This window comes from Delphinapterus leucas, chromosome 12, assembly GCF_059928025.1.
Source record: "Delphinapterus leucas isolate spDelLeu-1000000601 "Yukka" chromosome 12, BTC_Dleu_Yukka2, whole genome shotgun sequence".
In the NCBI taxonomy this organism is placed as follows: domain Eukaryota; kingdom Metazoa; phylum Chordata; class Mammalia; order Artiodactyla; family Monodontidae; genus Delphinapterus; species Delphinapterus leucas.
This window is the reverse complement of record NC_143140.1, coordinates 38,628,458-38,647,618: the sequence shown is the minus strand read 5'-3', so window position 1 is coordinate 38,647,618 and position 19,161 is coordinate 38,628,458. Positions and strand designations below refer to the sequence as shown.

General features: G+C 40.3%; 2 protein-coding genes across 5 annotated transcripts in view; one reads left to right on the top strand and one right to left on the bottom strand.

The window, feature by feature from the left end:
- Positions 1 to 623: 623 nt before the first annotated feature.
- Positions 624 to 6,840, bottom strand: LOC111164000 (thiosulfate sulfurtransferase like domain containing 3). Its single transcript, XM_022553274.3, has 4 exons — positions 6,691 to 6,840; positions 3,204 to 3,377; positions 2,948 to 3,107; positions 624 to 2,645 (listed from the first exon to the last, which is right to left on the bottom strand). Exons 1-4 carry the CDS (start codon positions 6,761 to 6,763, stop codon positions 2,573 to 2,575), a joined length of 480 nt encoding a protein of 159 aa, XP_022408982.1. The 5' UTR covers positions 6,764 to 6,840; the 3' UTR covers positions 624 to 2,572.
- A 3,901-nt stretch (positions 6,841 to 10,741) lies between these two features.
- Positions 10,742 to 19,161, top strand: part of USP45 (ubiquitin specific peptidase 45) — a 64,170-nt gene continuing 55,750 nt past the window's right edge. For 2 of the 4 annotated variants that reach the window (XM_089921884.1, XM_089921883.1), the window contains exons 1-3: positions 10,790 to 10,824; positions 12,544 to 12,587; positions 15,661 to 15,770. In XM_089921884.1, coding sequence (XP_089778010.1) covers positions 15,671 to 15,770 — 100 coding nt within the window. In that variant the 5' untranslated portion in view covers positions 10,790 to 10,824; positions 12,544 to 12,587; positions 15,661 to 15,670. Of the gene's footprint in view, positions 10,825 to 12,543; positions 12,588 to 15,660; positions 15,771 to 19,161 lie in introns of all 4 variants that reach the window. The other 2 variants (XM_089921885.1, XM_022553185.2) reach the window with 2 other exon arrangements.

The following is a 19,161-nucleotide window of genomic DNA, read 5'->3' as shown; positions in this document are numbered from 1 at the left end:
TTCTCTGTATTTCTACAAATTGGTAATTGAATGCAAAAGCTTGATCAGGTTCAGGCTCAAATTTTTTTTTTCCATTATAGACTACTGTATAAAGTATCTCCTCTCAGGAGGTATATAATGGCTGGTTTTCTCTTTCTGTGATTTAGCAGCCATTGATGATGTGTGTTCTTTCTAAACATCAAATATTACCATAGGCTGCACTGTCCAGTGAGATAGCCACTAGCCACACGTGGCTATGGAACACTAAAAATGTGGCTAGTCTGAATTGAAATGTGCTATAAATGTAAAAACACACATTGGATTTCAATACTTGGTACAAAACAAAAGAATGTAAAATATCTAATTTGTTTATATTGATTACATGTTTTAAATGATGATTTTTTAGATACATAGGACTAAATAAAACACTATTCAAATTAATTTCACCTATTTTACTTAAGTGTAAGAAACCTAAAAATCACATAATGGCTTGCATTATAATTCTTTTGGACAGTGTTGCTATAAGATATAAGGAAGATGTTAGGTCCCAGTCCCATTTTCCCTGCTTCTTATTCCTGCTCCCCAGAGCAACTTTTAGTCATTTCTCTGCTGTTGTGTTACTTCCACACTTCCAAGTAACAAGCTTATAATTATAGCATTTATTGAGCACTTATTATGTGACAAGTATATTCCAAGCTCTCTACATTATGAAGTCATTTAATTCTCAGAACAATCATTTCAGAGATGAGGAAACTCAGGAACAGAAGGTTAAGTAACTTACGCAGTCACAAGTAAGTGACAAGAGCTTGGATTAGAATCTTATTAAAACCTGGGCATCTGGGCTGCAGGTCCCAGGCTCTTAAACACTTTACTATACTCCTGCTTACCCTCCAGTTTCCTTTTTTTTGCTTTTGCTTTTTTTTTTTTTCACTTGTAAATATTATCTCTTAACTTCCTACTCTGGAAGATGAAGATTTTACTTTCTCACACACCTGCTCTCCACTTCCAGCTCCCACCCCCTCCCCGCCCCCAAACTTGTTCTACCCTGGGACTTATACTCCCATCATCCTCCCAATTTAATTGCATAATTTTTGTTAAACTCATATTCAGTATATATTACATATACATAGATAATGTTGTGTTCTTTAGTATTTCCTTTCTTTTAGAATATTTTTTGTCTTTCTGGAAAAGCCTGGTGTGTTTCCCCAGACTCTATACCTTGGTATATTTACCTGTTCCTGGTTGGGCCCAGTACTTCAATGGTGGTTCACTCTCTATAGCTTTTCTTCTCTGTGAGCTTGTGGCTCTTCAGATCCTCACTTCCTTAATATATATGCCCTAGTAATATTTGTTTTTATAAATATATAAATAAAATTTGTTTAAAGGCATGAAAGAATTACAAAGACAGCGAGGATTTGAAGAGTCACGATCCTGGGAGAAGGAAAGCTGTAGAGGATGAACCAACATTGAAAAGTGTGTGTGTGTGTGTGTGTGTGTGTGTGTGTGTGTGTGTGTGTCTGTGTCTGTATTATGTGTATTTTCCAGCTTTTCTAGTTCTTGTAGGGAGTTTGCTAGAAACTAGACTGACATATCAGAAATCGAAGTTCAAGGTGATAATATCACATACCTACCACAGATTCTCCAATGGCTTAATAAGTCATTTAGGACAAAACCAAGTCCTTATAGTTTACTTGCCAGGCCTTACATGTTCTGAATGACTATATAAATGAGAGTAAAAACAGATGGGTCTGAAGAGACATGGATGGAAGAAAGCACAAATTTGTTTTACCACTCACCAGTGCACTAGTGTACTAACAAGTGTAGGACTTGACATTCCAAAGAAATATGCTAGTGGGAGTCATTTGCATTTAAACCTTTTTCTATTTTCATTATTAATTGAGATGTAATTACAGATAATGTATAGTTTTAAAGTGTTCAATGAGTTTTGGTAAATGTATATACCTAAGTACCAACGCCTCAATCAAGATATAGAGCACTTCCATCACCCTAGAAATTTTCCTCCTTGATTTTCTTGTTAATTTCCTTCCTTCAACAGAAGCAACCACTGTTCTGATTATTTTCCCCATAGATCATATTACTTTTTTAAACTGCAAATTATATCACTACCGTGCTGGTCACAGTGCCATAAGTCTTTGGATATTGCTAATGTTGTATTTTCATTGTTCATATTTCACCTACTTTTCTGCACCCCAGATTCTTGGTGTTGAAGAGTATAGGCACTATATTAACAGAAGTGGTCACACATTATTATTAGGTAATACAAGTAACCAGGTCTTTTGGAATACTATTGAACTATACTAAACTATTTAAAAATTAATTTTTAGAATCCCAACCCTTATGTTTCCATGGCAAGTCACATACATTATAGCAAGCCTCATTAGCCTTTGGAAGTAGGCAGGGGGAAGTGGTATTCCCAATTTATAGGTGAGAAAAAGATTCAACAAATAATTGACTTACGCAAAGTCCCCTTCCCATTAACCAGTGGTTCCAGGGCTACATTTTGATTCTTTTGCTTATTCCTCTATCCTAGGCTGCACGTACACAAGGAAAGGGCCTGCTTGTATTCCAAAATTCAATTTCCTTGTTTCTTCTCCGAAAATTCATAGGTTGCCCATTCCTTCCATCCTCCAGCATAGTGTTGAGCACTAAAAACATACATCAAATAATTAGTTCTCCTGCTTTACAGCACAAGGTTCATAGGAACTTTAGAGATAAGAAATTTAGAGATTTAGAGATGCAATGGCTTCTCACCATACTATTTAGACTTTGAGCCTATTTGAAAGATTGTAGGATGAAAAGTAGAGACTCAGTCTATAAGAGTCTATAGTCTATCCTGCCATTGCTAACATAGTAATTATAAGAAATTCTTCAGAAGGCCAATAAAAATATACCCATGAAATACTGCAATACATACTCTTAAACCCATTTTTATCCTTCATCTACACACCTGTTAAAGCCCAGAGATATTGCTGTGTCCATAGCCTTCTTGCTTCGCACTCCAGCTAAACAAGAAAACACTAGACTGTCAGATTTGGATGGCTTTACTTCATTGTACTTCTCTTTGAAGTCTTTTGGGTTCATCTGTAGAGCTTCATCTACGTTATCCACTGAAAGAAAATGTTAAGAATTTCGATTAAATTTTAGATACAGTCAGTTACTGGATATATATTTCTAATGAATCAGTTAAGACACATGTCACTTACATGGTATATTGACAGACCCGGGGATTTTTCCATACTCAAGAATTTCCCATGGTTCTCTAACATCAATTAACATAATTTTTTTGGACTTCAAGAGGTTTTTAAGTTCCATATAAGTGACATCTTTACAAATAGCAGTACAAAAATTGTTGCAGCTTCCTTTTAGCGACTTCAAACCTGGAAAGAATAAAATAATTTAGGTACTTTCAAAATGACATCTCTATTAATATCTGGAAAGAGTAGGTCAAAGGAATTTTCCCTATTGTTCCGGTCAGCTAACCATATTGATCTTTTGACTTTACTAAACTGTATAATCAATGTATATATTTTACATACAGCCTGACTGAACAGTATAAGATGCAGCCCTATCCTCCTGCCCTGCATACTTACGGCTGGTCTTGGGCCACCTCCAATATTCTACTCTCTCCAATCCCTTTAATTGGAGGGAGAGTTTATAAATACACATTCAACATTTGGTAACTGAATTTTGCAAATAGTTTGTAAATCTTACCCTAATCTAAGTTTTTCTTGTATAGTAGAGTCATATTAAACCGACGTTTAACTTTCTCTAATTCAGCAAGGAGTGGGGTGGGGGGGAGGTGTGGAGAACAGGAAGAGTAATCAGTAAGACTGGATTTCCTGCCTTTCCACTTGGTAAGCAAAAGCCTGAAGCAAGCATGGTCCCTTTAAAAAAAAAATTATTTATTTATTTATTTATTTATTTATTTGGCTGCACCGGGTCTTAGTTATGGCAGGCGGGATCTTCATTGCCGCCTGCGGGATCTTCACTGCGGCATGCCGAATCCTTTTTTAGTTGTGGCACGTGGGATCTTCGTTACAGCATGCGGGATCTTTAGTTGCGGTATGTGGGATCTAGTGCCCTGACCAGGGATCAAACCCAGGCCCCCTGCATTGGGAGCGCGGAGTCTTAGCCACTGGACCACCAGGGAAGTCCCAAGCATGGTCCCTTGATGAGTCTCAGTTCCCCCAAGCCTCTCACGGTATGAGTCGGTACTCCACACTAATTATTTAAAGCTATAGTGTGTGTGTGTTTTTGTACAACATGGCCTCCACTTGTAAATTAACCACTTCATCTGATGCTCAACCAAAGAAACAGTGGACTGCTCCTACAGTGAAGAAAAACTGGCTGTTTGGGAAACACTGAGAGATGATGTGTGGTTCTCTTGAGGGATTTTCAAGAGTAATACACGCTATACCTAATTTTCACTTTTTGAGCTTAAACTTTGAATAAACTCCAATTTTGCTGTTTCCACACTGGTAGATCCAACCTCACCTGGTTACTCCCTACAGCCTACATTACAGGATTCACAGTCCAAGCTTCTTAGTATGTTCTATGATGTCCTTCAACCCCCCCCCCTTACCAATATAACTTACCAAACCTCCTCCTCGTTCCTTCTCTGCCCCAATTATCCTACCCTCCAGCAACATAAAAAGTATACATGTGCTCTAATCTCATTTTTATAGTGGAAAGAGCAGGAATTTTAGAGTCAGATAAACCTAGGTTCAAATCCTGGCTTGCCCACTTGGCTCTGTGACCCTGGGCAGATTACTTAAACTCTCTGGTACTTAGCTTCTTATTTGTAAAATCGAATAATATTATTTAACCTTTTAGAGTTGCTGTGAGGTTTAAATACTCTATACAGTGCACAATAAATATCTATTTTCACATTTCCTTCATGATTTATGGACATTGTTCCCTCTGAAGGGAATACCTTTCTCTCTCATCTCTAAGTCTAAGTCTCATACTCTAAGTCTCTTTTATGACCCTGTTAAATGTCACTTGTCACCTCCCCTTTGATACAACAATTCCACTTCTAGGTATCTATTCTTGTAAAATACTTGTACATATGCACAAAGAAGCATGTACAATGATAATTATTGAGAACTTTTTATAATAGCAAAAAACTTGGAAACCAAAATATCCATCAATAAGGGACTAGTTAAATAAACTGTGGTAATTCATAGTAGGGGATATATGCAGTGGTTAAAAGAGTGATATGTGCTGCCATAGAAAGCTTCTGAATACCTAGGTGAGAAAAAAATTACAGAAAAGCAAGCACAGTGTAGATCACATTATATATAGATATCTATAGTATATAGTATATATATATATCTATGGTGTATAGTATATATACAGAGAGATAGATACTACAGATATCCATATATATACTAATCTATTATATATATTAACACACATAGTATTTTCATGTGTACATATATTTATGTATACTCATATCTGGGGAGAGTGCATAAAGGGGACTCATGCTGTGCTTTATTGTTTGTTTTAATATAATGAGAATATAATCATGTATTACAAGTAGAATTTTTTAAATGAAACAGGCACCTTTTCTCTAACACCTTCTCCAACTCAGTCCTTTCCATTGCAGTCTCATTCGACTGGGCTGTGTGTGGTGATGGTTTGTGTGTGTCTAACCCCAAAATGGTGAAGTAAATTGTATCCCCAGCAGGACGTCTGGCAGATTAGGAGCTCAATAAATGATTGCTGATTAAAGGTAAAACCAAACAACAGAATTTGCAGGAATGACACCTCTTCAACTAGAGGCTGTACCAAGAGTTAAAATGGAATAACTGGGGCGGGGGCGGGGCGGGGAGAAAGTGTTACGCTGGGGCCCCTGTATCTTTATCCACAAAGGTAGTTGCTAAAGGAGAGGCAGCACGTAAAGCAAAGAGAAGGGACTGGAGGCCTGCTCTGGGTTCTAGACCCACCTCCTCCACTGACCACCTTCGCTTCTCTGGCTTCTGTTTCGCCAGCTGTAAAATTAGGGGTGGTACTATTTCAGCCCTAACGTGGCAACCGTAGGTTTCATCAGCCCATGAGTGCTGCCCTCTAGTGGGTCACAAGTATAACTCGCAAGACTGGGCTCCTCATTGCAACTCTCCCCGGCAGGAACTGGCCACTGAGCTCACTTCTCTGAGTCGCGAACTGACCTTCATTGCTCAGTCAAGCACCCAGACATTTATAACTGCCTTCCCACGCGAGCTCCCTGGAGCAATGTTTGCCCCTCTCCCTCTCCGTGCGTACCCCGAGAGCAACCCCCAGTAGCCCGGAATCTGAAGGAACAAGAACTGCAAGTGGGTTGCTTGCAAGTGGGTTACATTCCCAGGTGCCAAGTGTACTGGGTCTGACTTTTTTTTTTTTCGGTACGCGGGCCTCTCACTGCTGTGGCCTCTCCCGTTGCGGAGCACAGGCTCCGGACGCGCAGGCTCAGCGGCCATGGCTCACGGGCCCAGCCGCTCCGCGGCATGTGGGATCTTCCCAGACCGGGGCACAAACCCGTGTCCCCTGAATCGGCAGGCGCACTCTCAACCACTGCGCCACCAGGGAAGCCCTGGGTCTGACTTTTAACTGGAAGCCTTTAAAAAAGAAGCGATCACCCTCACCAACGCCATCCCTTCTCAGGGGCCCGAGGTTAGGCGTTCTCCCTTTCCCCGGGAACCCCGAGCTCACCCCAGAGAGCAGCCTCTGCGGACCCGAGGATCGCCAGGCGCCCACTCAAGTGCAATAGTTGCAGCAGCCTCATCTCCGGATCGAGCCTCGGGGTTACTAACCACTTCCTCCTCCCGGTCCTCCTCCTCCTCCCGCCGCCCGGCGAACCGCGCCGGGCTCTCGAGCGCCCTCCAGCCAGGCTCCGGCCGAACCGGGTAGTGCCACTAGCAGTAATCGCGGACGGAAACGTGCCCTGCTGTAAAACTGCCTGGTAAGAAACTAAGGGTTGGGTTTGCTTTTTTGTTTATGATTATTATTTTTTTAAGGAGAGACAAAGTTTAAAAGTGGAAAGAGAATATAACAAAGATAGTATTTAAATATATAAAGTAAATAAATTTCTCCAATTTACTTCATAACAGGATTCTCATGCATTGAATTAAAGCAAAGCACATGTGCACTTTTCTAAGAATTGCTCTTCACTCCCATAGCTGGTTCAACTGATGTCAGTATTAATCTCATGCTGTCATCGTTTCCCCACAACATGATGATATTTGACTATATTTGATGATAACTCAGAGTCAAGTCCAACTAATTTATAAAATGTGATAGTTTCCAATTGCTACTATACCACAAACTTATTGACTTAAAACAACACAAATTTATTATGTACAGTTTTGAAGGTCAGAAGTCACTAGGCTAAAATTAAGGTGTCAGCAAGCCTGTGTTCCTTCTGAAGGCTGTAGGGGAGAATTTCTGTACTTAAACTTTTCCATCTAGGAGAGGCTGCCTGCATTCCTTGGCTATTGGTCCGTTTCCCCATCTTCAAAGCCAACGGTTTGGCATCTTCAGATCTCTAATTCCGACCTCTGCTTGTGCTGTCACATCCTCTTCTCTTCCTCTCACCCTTCTGCCTCCCTTTCATAAGGACCTTTGTGATTACACTGGGACCACTGGGATAATCCTGATTTAATCATATGCACAAAATCCTTTTGCCATGTAAGGTAACATATTCATAGGTTCCAGGAATTAGAACACCTTGGTGTGTGGTTGTGGAGGGAGCATATTCAGCCTACAGCATATAAAGTTTCTTATTACCTTGTTTTTACTTTATTCTCAACTTGGTTCATTACCTTATTTTTAATTTATTCTCAATTTGGTTCCGAAGGATAATGAAAGCCATATTTAACTGCAAATGGATTCACAGTGAAATTTTTTAAAATTAGTTTCCAAATGGCATTATTAAAGTATGTGTTCAAGGAATAATTTCATTAAGCATGCACTTTTAAATTATTCAGCTTTCAATAATTTAATAATAAAATGACTTCAGATTTCTATACCAATGACAACATTTACAGTTATGTTTTCCAAGTCATTTGAAGTTTAACCATAGTCTCTGTGTAATCTACTTTGTGGATTGACTTTGAACTAAGATGTCATTAAATATTGTAGATTCATGTACTCTCTGTGGCATCCACATCATAAACCACAGGTAGTATGGACACAGATATGGAAACAATGTACTTGGCCTCAATGAATCACATTTAATCTAATTTACACTTTTGCAAGAGCACATATTACTAAACAATTCTTTTCAAGTGTTCATGACATTATTTGAGAAATATTTTTCTGTAGGATTTCTTTTTCTGAAAAGATGAATGTGTCCTCCTATAACTAGCACAGTGCCAAACTTGGTTTATTAAAGAGGGCTTAGAGCAAAAAGATCTTGTCAAACAGGAGTACTGATCATTGCTCCTTGGACAAATGTCCAAGTTCTTCCTTCAGAGTCAGTGTGACCGAGGGAAGTAAGGCTTGAAGTGGAATGAAAGGCAGAGAAATAATGTAATGTTTTTTGGGAAAGGTCTACTAGTGCTGAGTTGATATGAGTCATTAATTTTCAAACAACTCATTTTATTTTTCACCACAATGCAAGTGAAAGACAATTGGAAAGGAGAGGATTTTTAAGAGACTTGGGATTTTTCCCATTTCTTTCTAAATCCACATCAAGCCCGCAGATTTTAGACGAATCAAATGAAGAATTAGGAAATGTATTGCCTTTCATGCAACGTTTTTTCCAAAAGTTTATCAAAACTTGAACATCTTTTTTTTTTTTTAATTAATTTATTTAATTTATTTATTTTTGGCTGTGTTGGGTCTTTGTTGCTGTGCGCGGGCTTTCTCTAGTTGTGGCGAGTGGGGGCTACTGTTCGTTGCGGTGCGTGGGCTTCTCATTGCGTTGGCTTCTCTTGTTGCGGAGCACGGGCTCTAGGCACGCGGGCTTCAGTAGTTGTGGCTCGCGGGCTCTAGAGCGCAGGCTCAGTAGTTGTGGCGCACGGGCTTAGTTGCTCCGCGGCATGTGGGATCTTCCCGGACCAGGGCTCGAACCCGTGTTCCCTGCACTGGCAGGCGGATTCTTAACCACTGTGCAACCAGGGAAGCCCTTGAGCATCTGTTGACTCAGCATTTTCACCGCCAATAGTTTATCTACTGAAAATATCTGCACAAGTAGGCAAAGATAAATGTACATTAACAGGGGACTGATTGGGAAAAAATGATACATCCATTCACTGGAGTTCTAAGCAACAAGTAAAAAGAATGAGGCTGGTGTGGAGATATGTCCAAGATATACGATCAAGTGAAAAAAAATCAAGTTGTAGAATAGAAAATAGACTGTAATTTAACCTGACTGTGTTCTCTTTTAACAAATGGTAATCATATAAAAATGTAGTACAAAGGCATAATGTATGTGCAAAGACAATTCCTGAAACTATACACAAGAAACAGAAAATAGAGAAGAGGAAATGTTACCTCTGAGGAAAGCAAATGGGAATGAGGGAAGGAGGAAAAGGTGAGGAACTTTATGTGAAACTTTCATGTATTACTTTTATAATAAAGAATGTATCTTTTAAAATACACGATAAAACTTAATATATGTATAGCCTATAGCTTAGCAAAGTATTCCATACATTTTCAGACAGAACAATGACGGTAAAATTAAGATACTTAACATTATTTGAAATGTATACAGAGCTGACCTTAAGCACATTTATATTTCTATTTGATGTTTTGTCATAATGTCTTTGCAATAGCACTAAAAATATACTTACTAGGTACCATTTAAAAATAATTTCCTTCCTTTGAAGAATCCATCAAATAGGAATCCAAGGCTCTTTCCATAAGGCCACACCTGTCCCCTGGCTGAAGAATTGTGAAAGATTACAAGAATCGTAGAGTTTATCTGTAACTAGTGTTGATGTCTGCAATATCATTCAAACAAAGTATTTTTCAACCAATTACTTTTACTAAACATATGCAAAGTGCAAACCACTTTAACGGGTAATCGAGCTTCGAAGAGGTCTAGGTATAGGTCAAGAAATTTTCTAATAAAGAAGTGAAGGAATTCCCTGGTGGTGCAGTGGTTAAGAATCCACCTGCCAATGCAGGGGACACAGGCTCAAGCCCTGGTCCGGGAAGATCCCACATGACGGGGAACAACTAAGCCCGTGTGCCACAACTACTGAGCCTGTGCTCTAGAGCCCGAGCTCCGCAACAAGAGAAGCCACCGCAATGAGAAGCCCGTGCACCACAAGGAAAAGTAGTCCCCACTCGCCACAACTAGAGAAAGCCGGAGCGCAGCAATGAAGACCCAATGCAGCCAAAAATAAATAAATAAAAATAAATTAAAAAAAAATTTTTAAAAAGAGAACGACAGGTAAGACAACAATAATGAGAAAAAACAAGAAAATATATGATGTCTGGTGTGATTTTATTGCACAGAAGAATGTGACGGCGAGAAGTCGGAGGCTGTCCGGGCACGCTGTCCGGCAACAAGTGGGACTTAATCCTGACTCCAAGAACACCTCAGCTGCGCGAACTCCAGGCCACTATCAGGATCCAATTAACAGTCCACTTAACATTTTTCTAAGATTGGCCGGGGCCTACCTAGACCTGCAAACTTACAGGACGCAGGCGCGACGCGAGTCGGCCCCTCCCTGTCCACGCCCAACTCCGGGTGCGCGGCCACGCGAGGGGCGGCCCCAACCCCCCACCCACCGAACGTGGGGGCGGGCACACGAGGCCCCGCCCCTGCCAGCGGGAGGGGCGGACGCGCAGGCGCAGTCTCTTCCGGTTGTAGAGGCGGCCGCCGGGCCTGGCAGGGTGAGTTGGGGCTCGGTGCTGGGGTCGCCGCAGTTTCTCCGTCTTCGTTTCCACGACCCCGGGCCCTTGTGGCCTGACTGGCCTGGGAAAGAACGCCCCCCGCCCCTCCCACGCTCCCTCGCCTTCCCGGTCCTTGGGGGCTCCAGGCGATCACCGAGGGCCGCGTGAGCGTGGCCGGGCTGGCCGGGTGTCCGGGCTGCGGCGGGAGGAGCCGGCGAGGTGGGGCGGGAGAGGAGCCGCCTCACCTTGGCCAGGGTCGCGGCGACCCAGCACCCTTCCGGCCTCCTTTCCGCGCTCATCCTCACGGCGCATTTTCTCTTCAGAAACTTGGGATGTTTTTGTTAGAGACCAGAGGACGAGTCTTACCGCGGGTGTCTGGGAGCATCGTGTAGTATTAGGAACCCTGGAGATGGACTGCCTGGGTCCAAATCTCCATCCACAGCTTACTGGCTCCTGGCTTCTACAAGTCACCTAACTACTGTGTGTCTCAGTTTCAAGTATAAAATGGGAGAAATAATAGTAACCTATCTCATAAGGTGGTTGGTGGTTGGGAGGATGAAGTGGGTTAGTATCTCTTCAGTGCTGAGAACCGAGTGCGATGCACAAAAAAGTATGTAAGTGCTGGTCATCTTTTTGAGCTTCTAAAAAGAGAGTTTTGTCTCTTTCTTCCCTCCCCCGGCATCCACGCCGAAAATAATCGCCCAAGAGTAGGGAAAAAAAGATTTTTTTCTTTTTTGAGGATATGGGCTTTTGTATGCACGACCTTTTAAAAAAATTAAACATTTGTAAACAGTTGCACATCCTATATTAGAGAAAAGACAGGTGTAGGTAAACGCGGAAGTTGAAAACGAAAGTTTTGTTTGGGAAACCACGTGAGAAAAATGGCCAGAATTTATTTGTGCTGAAAACACTTAACATAGCGTGCCTGAGACTGCTGTCCTTAGAAAGGTTAGCCCTTGCTTGGCATCTGGGAACAACATGTTTTATGTTGTCGGGTACGGTTTATGCAGAAGTTTCTAGCGCCCTAAAAATCTGCACCAGTGAGTCTGTAATGGGCTTCCCTGAGCAGAAACGTTTCATAGACATTACTGGATTTTACTTATTGGGGGAAGAGTGTGGTGACCCCTCTTGGGAGGGAGAGAATGATAAGGAAGCCTGCACTTGGATTCCTCTAGACTTCACCTGTGTCTTTTTCATTATGATCAAGCTGTACGTCCATACTACATTGCTGTAATAAGTGTTAGCCATGAATACAACTATATGCTGGGTTTTGTGAGTCCTTATAGTAAATCTCCAAGTGAGAGGGTGGTCTTGGAACTCCCCAAACACAATATTGATGATAGACAGTATTTGAAGCTCCAATAATCGGACTTTAATTTTGTCTCTTTTTGCCTGAATGGGGAATTGAAGAAGAAAGCTATACAGATAGGTGACTGCTAAATAGTGTGTTACCATCCAAAATGACTCTATGTTTAGACATGTACATGTGTCAGAAAAATCACTGGAAATTGACTCTACATTGCCAAGTTAAGTATGAGTCAGTGTTTTTGAAAAAAGGCATAGGTGTTTTATAGATTCTAGGTCAGCTACCTGGTTCTTTTGGTTATTCTGCCAGTAATAGCTATGTGTTAATGCTCATCTTTATCAAGAGTTTACCTGTGCAGGGGGTGTAAAAATATGACCAATTTCTCATGGGCCATTTTTCTTGGATTCTCTTAGTTACGCCTATCTCTTTCCAAGACATCAAGTTAAAAGAGTTGGAGGTAAGTTTGTAAATTGGGGGGTAGAAAGATCCGATTTGCTATTTGATTACATCTCTTTTCTCTCAATCAAGTAGAAGACCAGATGATAATTTGGAGGAGTAGGGAGAGGAGGAGTTGGAGGTTTGGGAGAGTGAAAAAGATTTCAGAAGGCTGTGTGAGGAGTATATAAGTGAGTTGGCCAGAAGGTGTAGTAGATAATGGGGTGTCTTGATCCGTTTGTGGTCATGATTATGAATTTAGTGGACCCAATCTCCTTTCTTACAAGACTTTCTCCAGCCTGATTGGATGCATTCATGGAGAAAGTGGTTAATTGGATTTGTCTAGGATTGGGGTTCTGTTAGAGGGGTGGTGTGGTAAGTCATTAAGGCTGTGCACACATATTCTGTTCTTTCTGGGTACATGTTAAGGTTGTACTCTTTGTACACTACCCCCCGTGCCCCTCCCCCTTTTGTCTGTTTGAAGCTAAATGTGGCCATATGACTTGCTTTGGCCAGTAAAATACACTTGCAAGTGAAACTTTAAGAACCAGCACTCGATTTGCCACTTCCCTTTCTCCCTTCCCTGCTACAGTGATCATGGAAGCACTTGTTGAGATGCAGTCTCTTGTCAGCCTGGGCACTAAAGGAGTATTGGAGTGGCTGATGGAAGCAAGCCGGCAAAACTTGAAGTTGTGATCAGAGAACAGAATACTTGAATTAGTGATTTTGCAAGGTGGAACTGTAGGGATAAGTGGATGAGGCAGTCTGGAGGGTGAAGGCAGTCAGAAATGAAGTGGTCAAGGAACTTGGAGACCTTCTGCATCTCTGTAACCCCTAAGGCCTTAATTTATTGCAGCCTTGTTCAATAGCGATGATCCTTGGACTTAAGGAAATGGCTCTTAAAATGGTAAACTCAAAAGCTTCCTTATGTGGAACATAGTATGACTAAATCAGGATTCAGAATTTGTTATTGAATTGAAAGATTCTTCCACCTTGATCAATGAAAGCAAATAAACAACCACAAAAATTACAGTATAGCTTAGCCATGGAGTAGCATGGTATTAGGTAGGATTTAGGATATAGTGGTTTAAAAAAATGCATTAACTTGTATCTAAAATCTTTAGAATTAACTTTGAGTTTTTAAGAAATAGAAGGGATTTCTTAAAAATATATTTAGAGGAGCTTCCCTGGTGGCACGTGGTTAAGAATCCGCCTGCCAATGCAGGGGACACGGGTTTGAGCCCTGATCTGGGAAGATCCCACATGCCGCGGAGCATGGAGCAACTAAGCCCATGCGCCACAACTACTGAACCTGCACTCTAGAGCCAGTGTGCCACAACTACTGAGCCCGTGTGCCACAACTACTGAAGCCCGTATGCTTAGAGCCCGTGCTCCACAAGAGAAGCCACCGCAATGAGAAACCCACACACCGCAACAAAGAGTAGCCCCCACTCGCCACAACTAGAGAAAGCCTGCGCGCAGCAACAAAGACCCATCGCAGCCAAAAAAAAAGTTTTCCTTGTGATAAACCATAATGGAAAAGAATATAAAAAAGAATATATATATATACACATATATATATATATATATATGTCTCTGAATCACTTTGCTATCCACATTTTAACAAGATCTCCAGTTTGACTCACGTACTGGCCTGATCTCTTAAAAAAAGCCAGTGTCTTAGGAAAGTAAGACAGTATTAGTTCTCCATTTCTTATGGGAAGAACAGTTGTAGATTAAAAGATACTGACATAACCAGTACAAAGTGCAAACCTTGATTAAATCCTTATTCAGAAAACCAGTACAGATGATACTTTGGGTCAGCTGAAGAAATTAGAATATGATAGGATATGAGATGATATTAAGGAATTACTGTTAATTTTCTTAGAAGTGATAATGATAGGACTGTATAGGAGAATCTCCTTAAGGCAGTGGTCCCCAGCCTTTTTGGCAGCAGGGACCGGTTTCGTGGAAGACAGTTTTTCCATGGGAAGAGGGGGATGGTTTAGGCGGTAATGCGAGCGAGGGGGAGCAGCACATGAAGCTCTGTTCGTTCGCCCCCCACTCACCTCCTGCTCTGTGGCCCGATTCCTAAAGGTCATGGACTGTTAGCAGCCCAGGGGGTGGGGACCCCTGCCTTAAGGGATGTATGCTCTCTGCAACTTACTTTTAAATAGTTCAGCAAAAACAAACAAACATACAATGTGTATACATATGTATAGATATGTCTATATACACATTGATATTTAGATAAAACCAATAGGGCAAGATATTTTGAGATGTGGAATCTAGATAGTATATGGGTGTTCATTATCCTGTTCTTGTAACTTTCTTGGAAGTCTAAAATTTTTCATAATAAAACAGTGGGGGAAAAACTCACAAAAAATGCAAGAGCTGGGCTTCCCTGGTGGCGCAGTGGTTGAGAGTCCGCCTGCCGATGCAGGGGACACGGGTTCGTGCCCCAGTCCGGGAGGATACCACATGCCGCGGAGCGGCTAGGCCCGTGAGCCATGGCCGCTGAGCCTGCGCGTCCGGAGCCTGTGCTCTGCGGCGGGATAGGCCACAGCAGTGAGAGGCCCGCGTACCGCAAAAAAAAAAAAAAAAAAAAAAAAAAGCAAGAGCTTAAAAAGGTAGAAATGTATTTCTCTTTAAGTAGTCCAGTGCTGGGCCGCCCAGTGCAGGGCCGCTCAGTGCACGTAGGGCAGCCCTGCTCTGCTTGGCACTAGGCCTCCACCCCTGGCCCGTTACGGCTCTTGCAGCTCCGCCTGTCTTCTACCTGGTGAAACGAGAGAAAGGGCAAGGGAAGCACAGGAACCAGAAGCAGCGTACACTTCAGGTTTTTTTTATTCACCTGGACATCATACATGTAGGGAACCGTTGGTAAAAGTCAAATGTAGTTTGACTTTTTGTATAAAAAAAGTTTATTGGTTTAATAAAGATTTCTTTGGTTTCAGCTGGTGCTCCCTTCTTCCTCCTCTGTTAATTTACTCGGCCCGTTAAACTTGAAGTCATTTCCATTTTAATATGCGTTAAGTAAAATACATAAAGTTTTAATTTTGAGGATTAATGTGTATTTTTACCCCCAACCTTTTCAGTAACTAACAGATGCGGGTGAAAGAGCCATCCAAAGCTTTACCTGAGAAAGCCAAAAGAAGTAGAAGGCCTACCATACCTCATGATGAAGACTCTTCAGATGACATTGCTGGTAAACTATGATGTCTGGCATCCTGAATAGTGTTGCAGAAGAGAAATAATAATATATGTGTTTTTTTTTTTTAATATATGTTTTTAATGACCATTTTCTGCATGAACTTTAAAATCAGCTTGTCTAGATCCTATGGGCATTTTTATTGAGATTTTGTTTATTTTATATTTGACTTAGAATTGGCATCTTGTTGTTGTTTGTTTCTCCTGGCTGTGAAAACCAAGCCCTCAAGCCAGTGAGGTTGGCAGATGACCCTGGGGAGCTGCTAGCCTCCTGGCTTGCTTTTCTTTTTAGCCTCACGTCTTGGGTTTTAGCTTCTGAGGATTTTCCTTACTGACTTACCAGTTCAGTTCTCCATTTAAAAAGAGGTTTTTAATATATTATTTCCATTTTTAAGTGTTTTTAACTTGGATAATGTTTCAGGATAGATTGCTGTATTGAAGGAAGTCTGAATTATGTCTTTAAATGTTTGTTCTATTCTGTTAATAAGGTTTCTTCGGGGATTCTTATTATTCTTATGTTAACTCTCTTTTGCCTATCTTCCATAGTTATCATTTTTTCTCAAATCCTCTAAAACTCCTATTCCCTTTCCCTTTGCGTGCTGTTTTCATTTTTAGTTTTTACTGTGTGTTCAGCAGTGTTGCTTTCACCTTACACTCTTTTTAATTTTGCATTCGTTTTTGTGGTGTTATTTATTTATTTTTTGATCCTAAACTCTGCTAGTCACTTCCTATTGCTCTGCCACCTGAGCCTAAAGTGTTTGCTTCTTTTTTGTGGTTTTATTGCGTGGCAGCGATTGCTCTGCCATTTTTCCTTTTCCTTCCTTCCTTTTTCTTATCTTAGCAAAGAATTTGTGGCTTTGATTTTCTTTGATGTAGGGTTGCTTTTCTTGGGCTAGTTCGTTTTAGAATATTTGTGTAAGAAGGAGGGCCAGAGCACTGTTGAGACCTAACTGTTCAATTTGAGCTCATATAGGCTTTACTTCTTTCCAGCCACCAGGATTATGCAGCCCTGGGTTTTTTTTCAGAATCCAAATTATCTCTTCTTTCCAACTGCCGTAGAGATAAGGCTGTTCCCTGCAATTATGGCTTGCTTTTTTCTTTTCACTTAGTGAATGAGAAATCCCCTTCTTTCGATTCTTCTCAAAACAAAATTGGATAGAGGGGTGCTCCTGCCACTGTTGTTGCAGCACAGAGATTTAGGTTTTGTTCTATGTCTGCAAAGCATGCCTTGTTCTCTGTGAAATCTACTGCTGCAGTGTTCTCTCTGCTTCCTTCTGTGCGCACCCCTGTTTGATCTCTGCTGCTTTGAGGTGGGAGGCTTTCCACTTAATTTGTGACTTGGGGCTTCAGCTGTCTCCTGGTTTCTCTGAAAATGAACTCTGTATTTCTTTTTTCTGTTCTTTTTGCCCTTGGATAGTTTTGGGGAGGAGAAAGGGGAAGTGTTGATTTTATGCCACCATTTGCAAACTGGAAGACTCCTTGTAAAATTTTTATTAATATTTAAAGTAAAAAATATGGAGATTTTGATTATTGTTTTTGATTTGTTAATGTGAAACAACTCTAGACTTTAATACATTTTTATATTTTTATTTAGGAATCTCTAGAGGACCTATTTGCCAAATGAAATTTAGACAATTATATGATTAAATGAATTGCAGAAAACTGAGGAAATTTACTTATTAACATAGAGGATATTTTTCACATTTTCCCCCCACAAAAGATAGTGAATACTGTTTAAACACTGGTTAGCTTTTGTAGGAAAACCTCAGACTTTTTAATTTACTTATAAAAAGTATATATGGTTGAGATATTTAAAAGCTAATAGATTTAATTTAGGGGCCTAGAAGCTTTTTTATCTTGAATTCACTTATCTCTGAATTCATTAAGTTTCAGTTTCATAAGTCTAAATTGTAGAATCAGAGAATGGTTAAGTTTTACTCTGGCCAGATCCCATGCCAGAGATGATATAGAAGGTGTGTGGAATGATTTTTCCCTTAGAATTTTAAAATATAAAAACTCAAAGCAATGACGTTTGGTAAACCATTTCTAGTCCTGTACTTGTGTGGTCAGTTTTGTCGGTCTTGCCCTGAACAGCCCTTTCTTTAATGGCATGCATCCTTGCTTTTCAAACATAGGACTTCAGAATTACTCCTTTTATGTCTATAACTTACTCTTGGTGTAAAATTAGAAGTTTTAATCTTTTATCAGATTTACATATTATTTTTGTTGAAAGTATTTATTATAAGTAATTTGTCAGGAATCACATTCTTTATCTTCAGAATGAAGTGGAACTAATGCCTAGTCCCTAGTTAACCAGTAGGTGAAAAGGAATGCTTTGCATTCAGAAAGGGAAGTGGAGAAAGTTGAAATGTACATACTCCTTTTGTTTCCCTCTTCAAGGTATTCAGTCTCTGCTTTTGTTGTTTGGTTTTGGCAGATAGCTGTAGATTTGGTGTTTGGGATATTTGAGGGTTAGAAATTGAAGTGTTCAGGTATTTGGGAGGAATGGAAGTGTTATTGAACCCTTGAGAGAAGAATATGGTTATTTGATAAATTAAAAACATATTTGCTCATTTTGGCCATTTGTCTCCACACAGTGCACACAGTAAGAATCTGTTATAAAGGATAATGAAGGACCATGCAAAATCATTTGTTATTTGGGAATAGTCATTAAGGAGAATTCTGAGAATTCTTCTTCCTGCAAATTATGCCTTTGTTTGTTCTTCTCTTTTCTTTCTCGCAACAATGGTGAAAATAGTATCATAGCAGAGCTAGCCCATGAGAAGATTTTTACTTGTGTATCTTAGTGAAAGAAAATACATTCAAAATGCTTGATACATAGTAGCTGCTCAATAAATAATCTTCTTATTTATTAAACTTTTAATTTTTGAATTAATCTTAGATTTACAGGAAGGTACAACATGTATACAAGGAGGTCCCATTCAACCTTCATCCAGTCTCTCCTGATGTAACATCTTGTATTTCTATAGCACAGTATCAAAACCAGGAAACTGACATCGGTACAATCCTTAGAGCTTATTCAGGTTTCACCAGATATACATGCACTTGTGTGTGTGTGTGTGTATATATGTATGCAGTTTAATTACATATGTAGCTTTCTATAACCACCAGTCAAGATACTTGATTACAGTATCACCACCTTGAGTGCTAGTTATTCATAGCCCCACCACTGCTCCCCATCTAAAGCCCCTGGCAACTGCTAATCTGTTCTCCAACTCTATAATTTTGTTATTTCACAAATGTTTTGTAAATGGAATCAGGCAGTATGTATCCTTTTGAGTTATTTTGTTTTTTGAATCTCTGTGCTTTTTAGTTATAGCATTTTAATACTGTTGACTTTTGCTTGCTAATGGTATCACTTTGGTTTA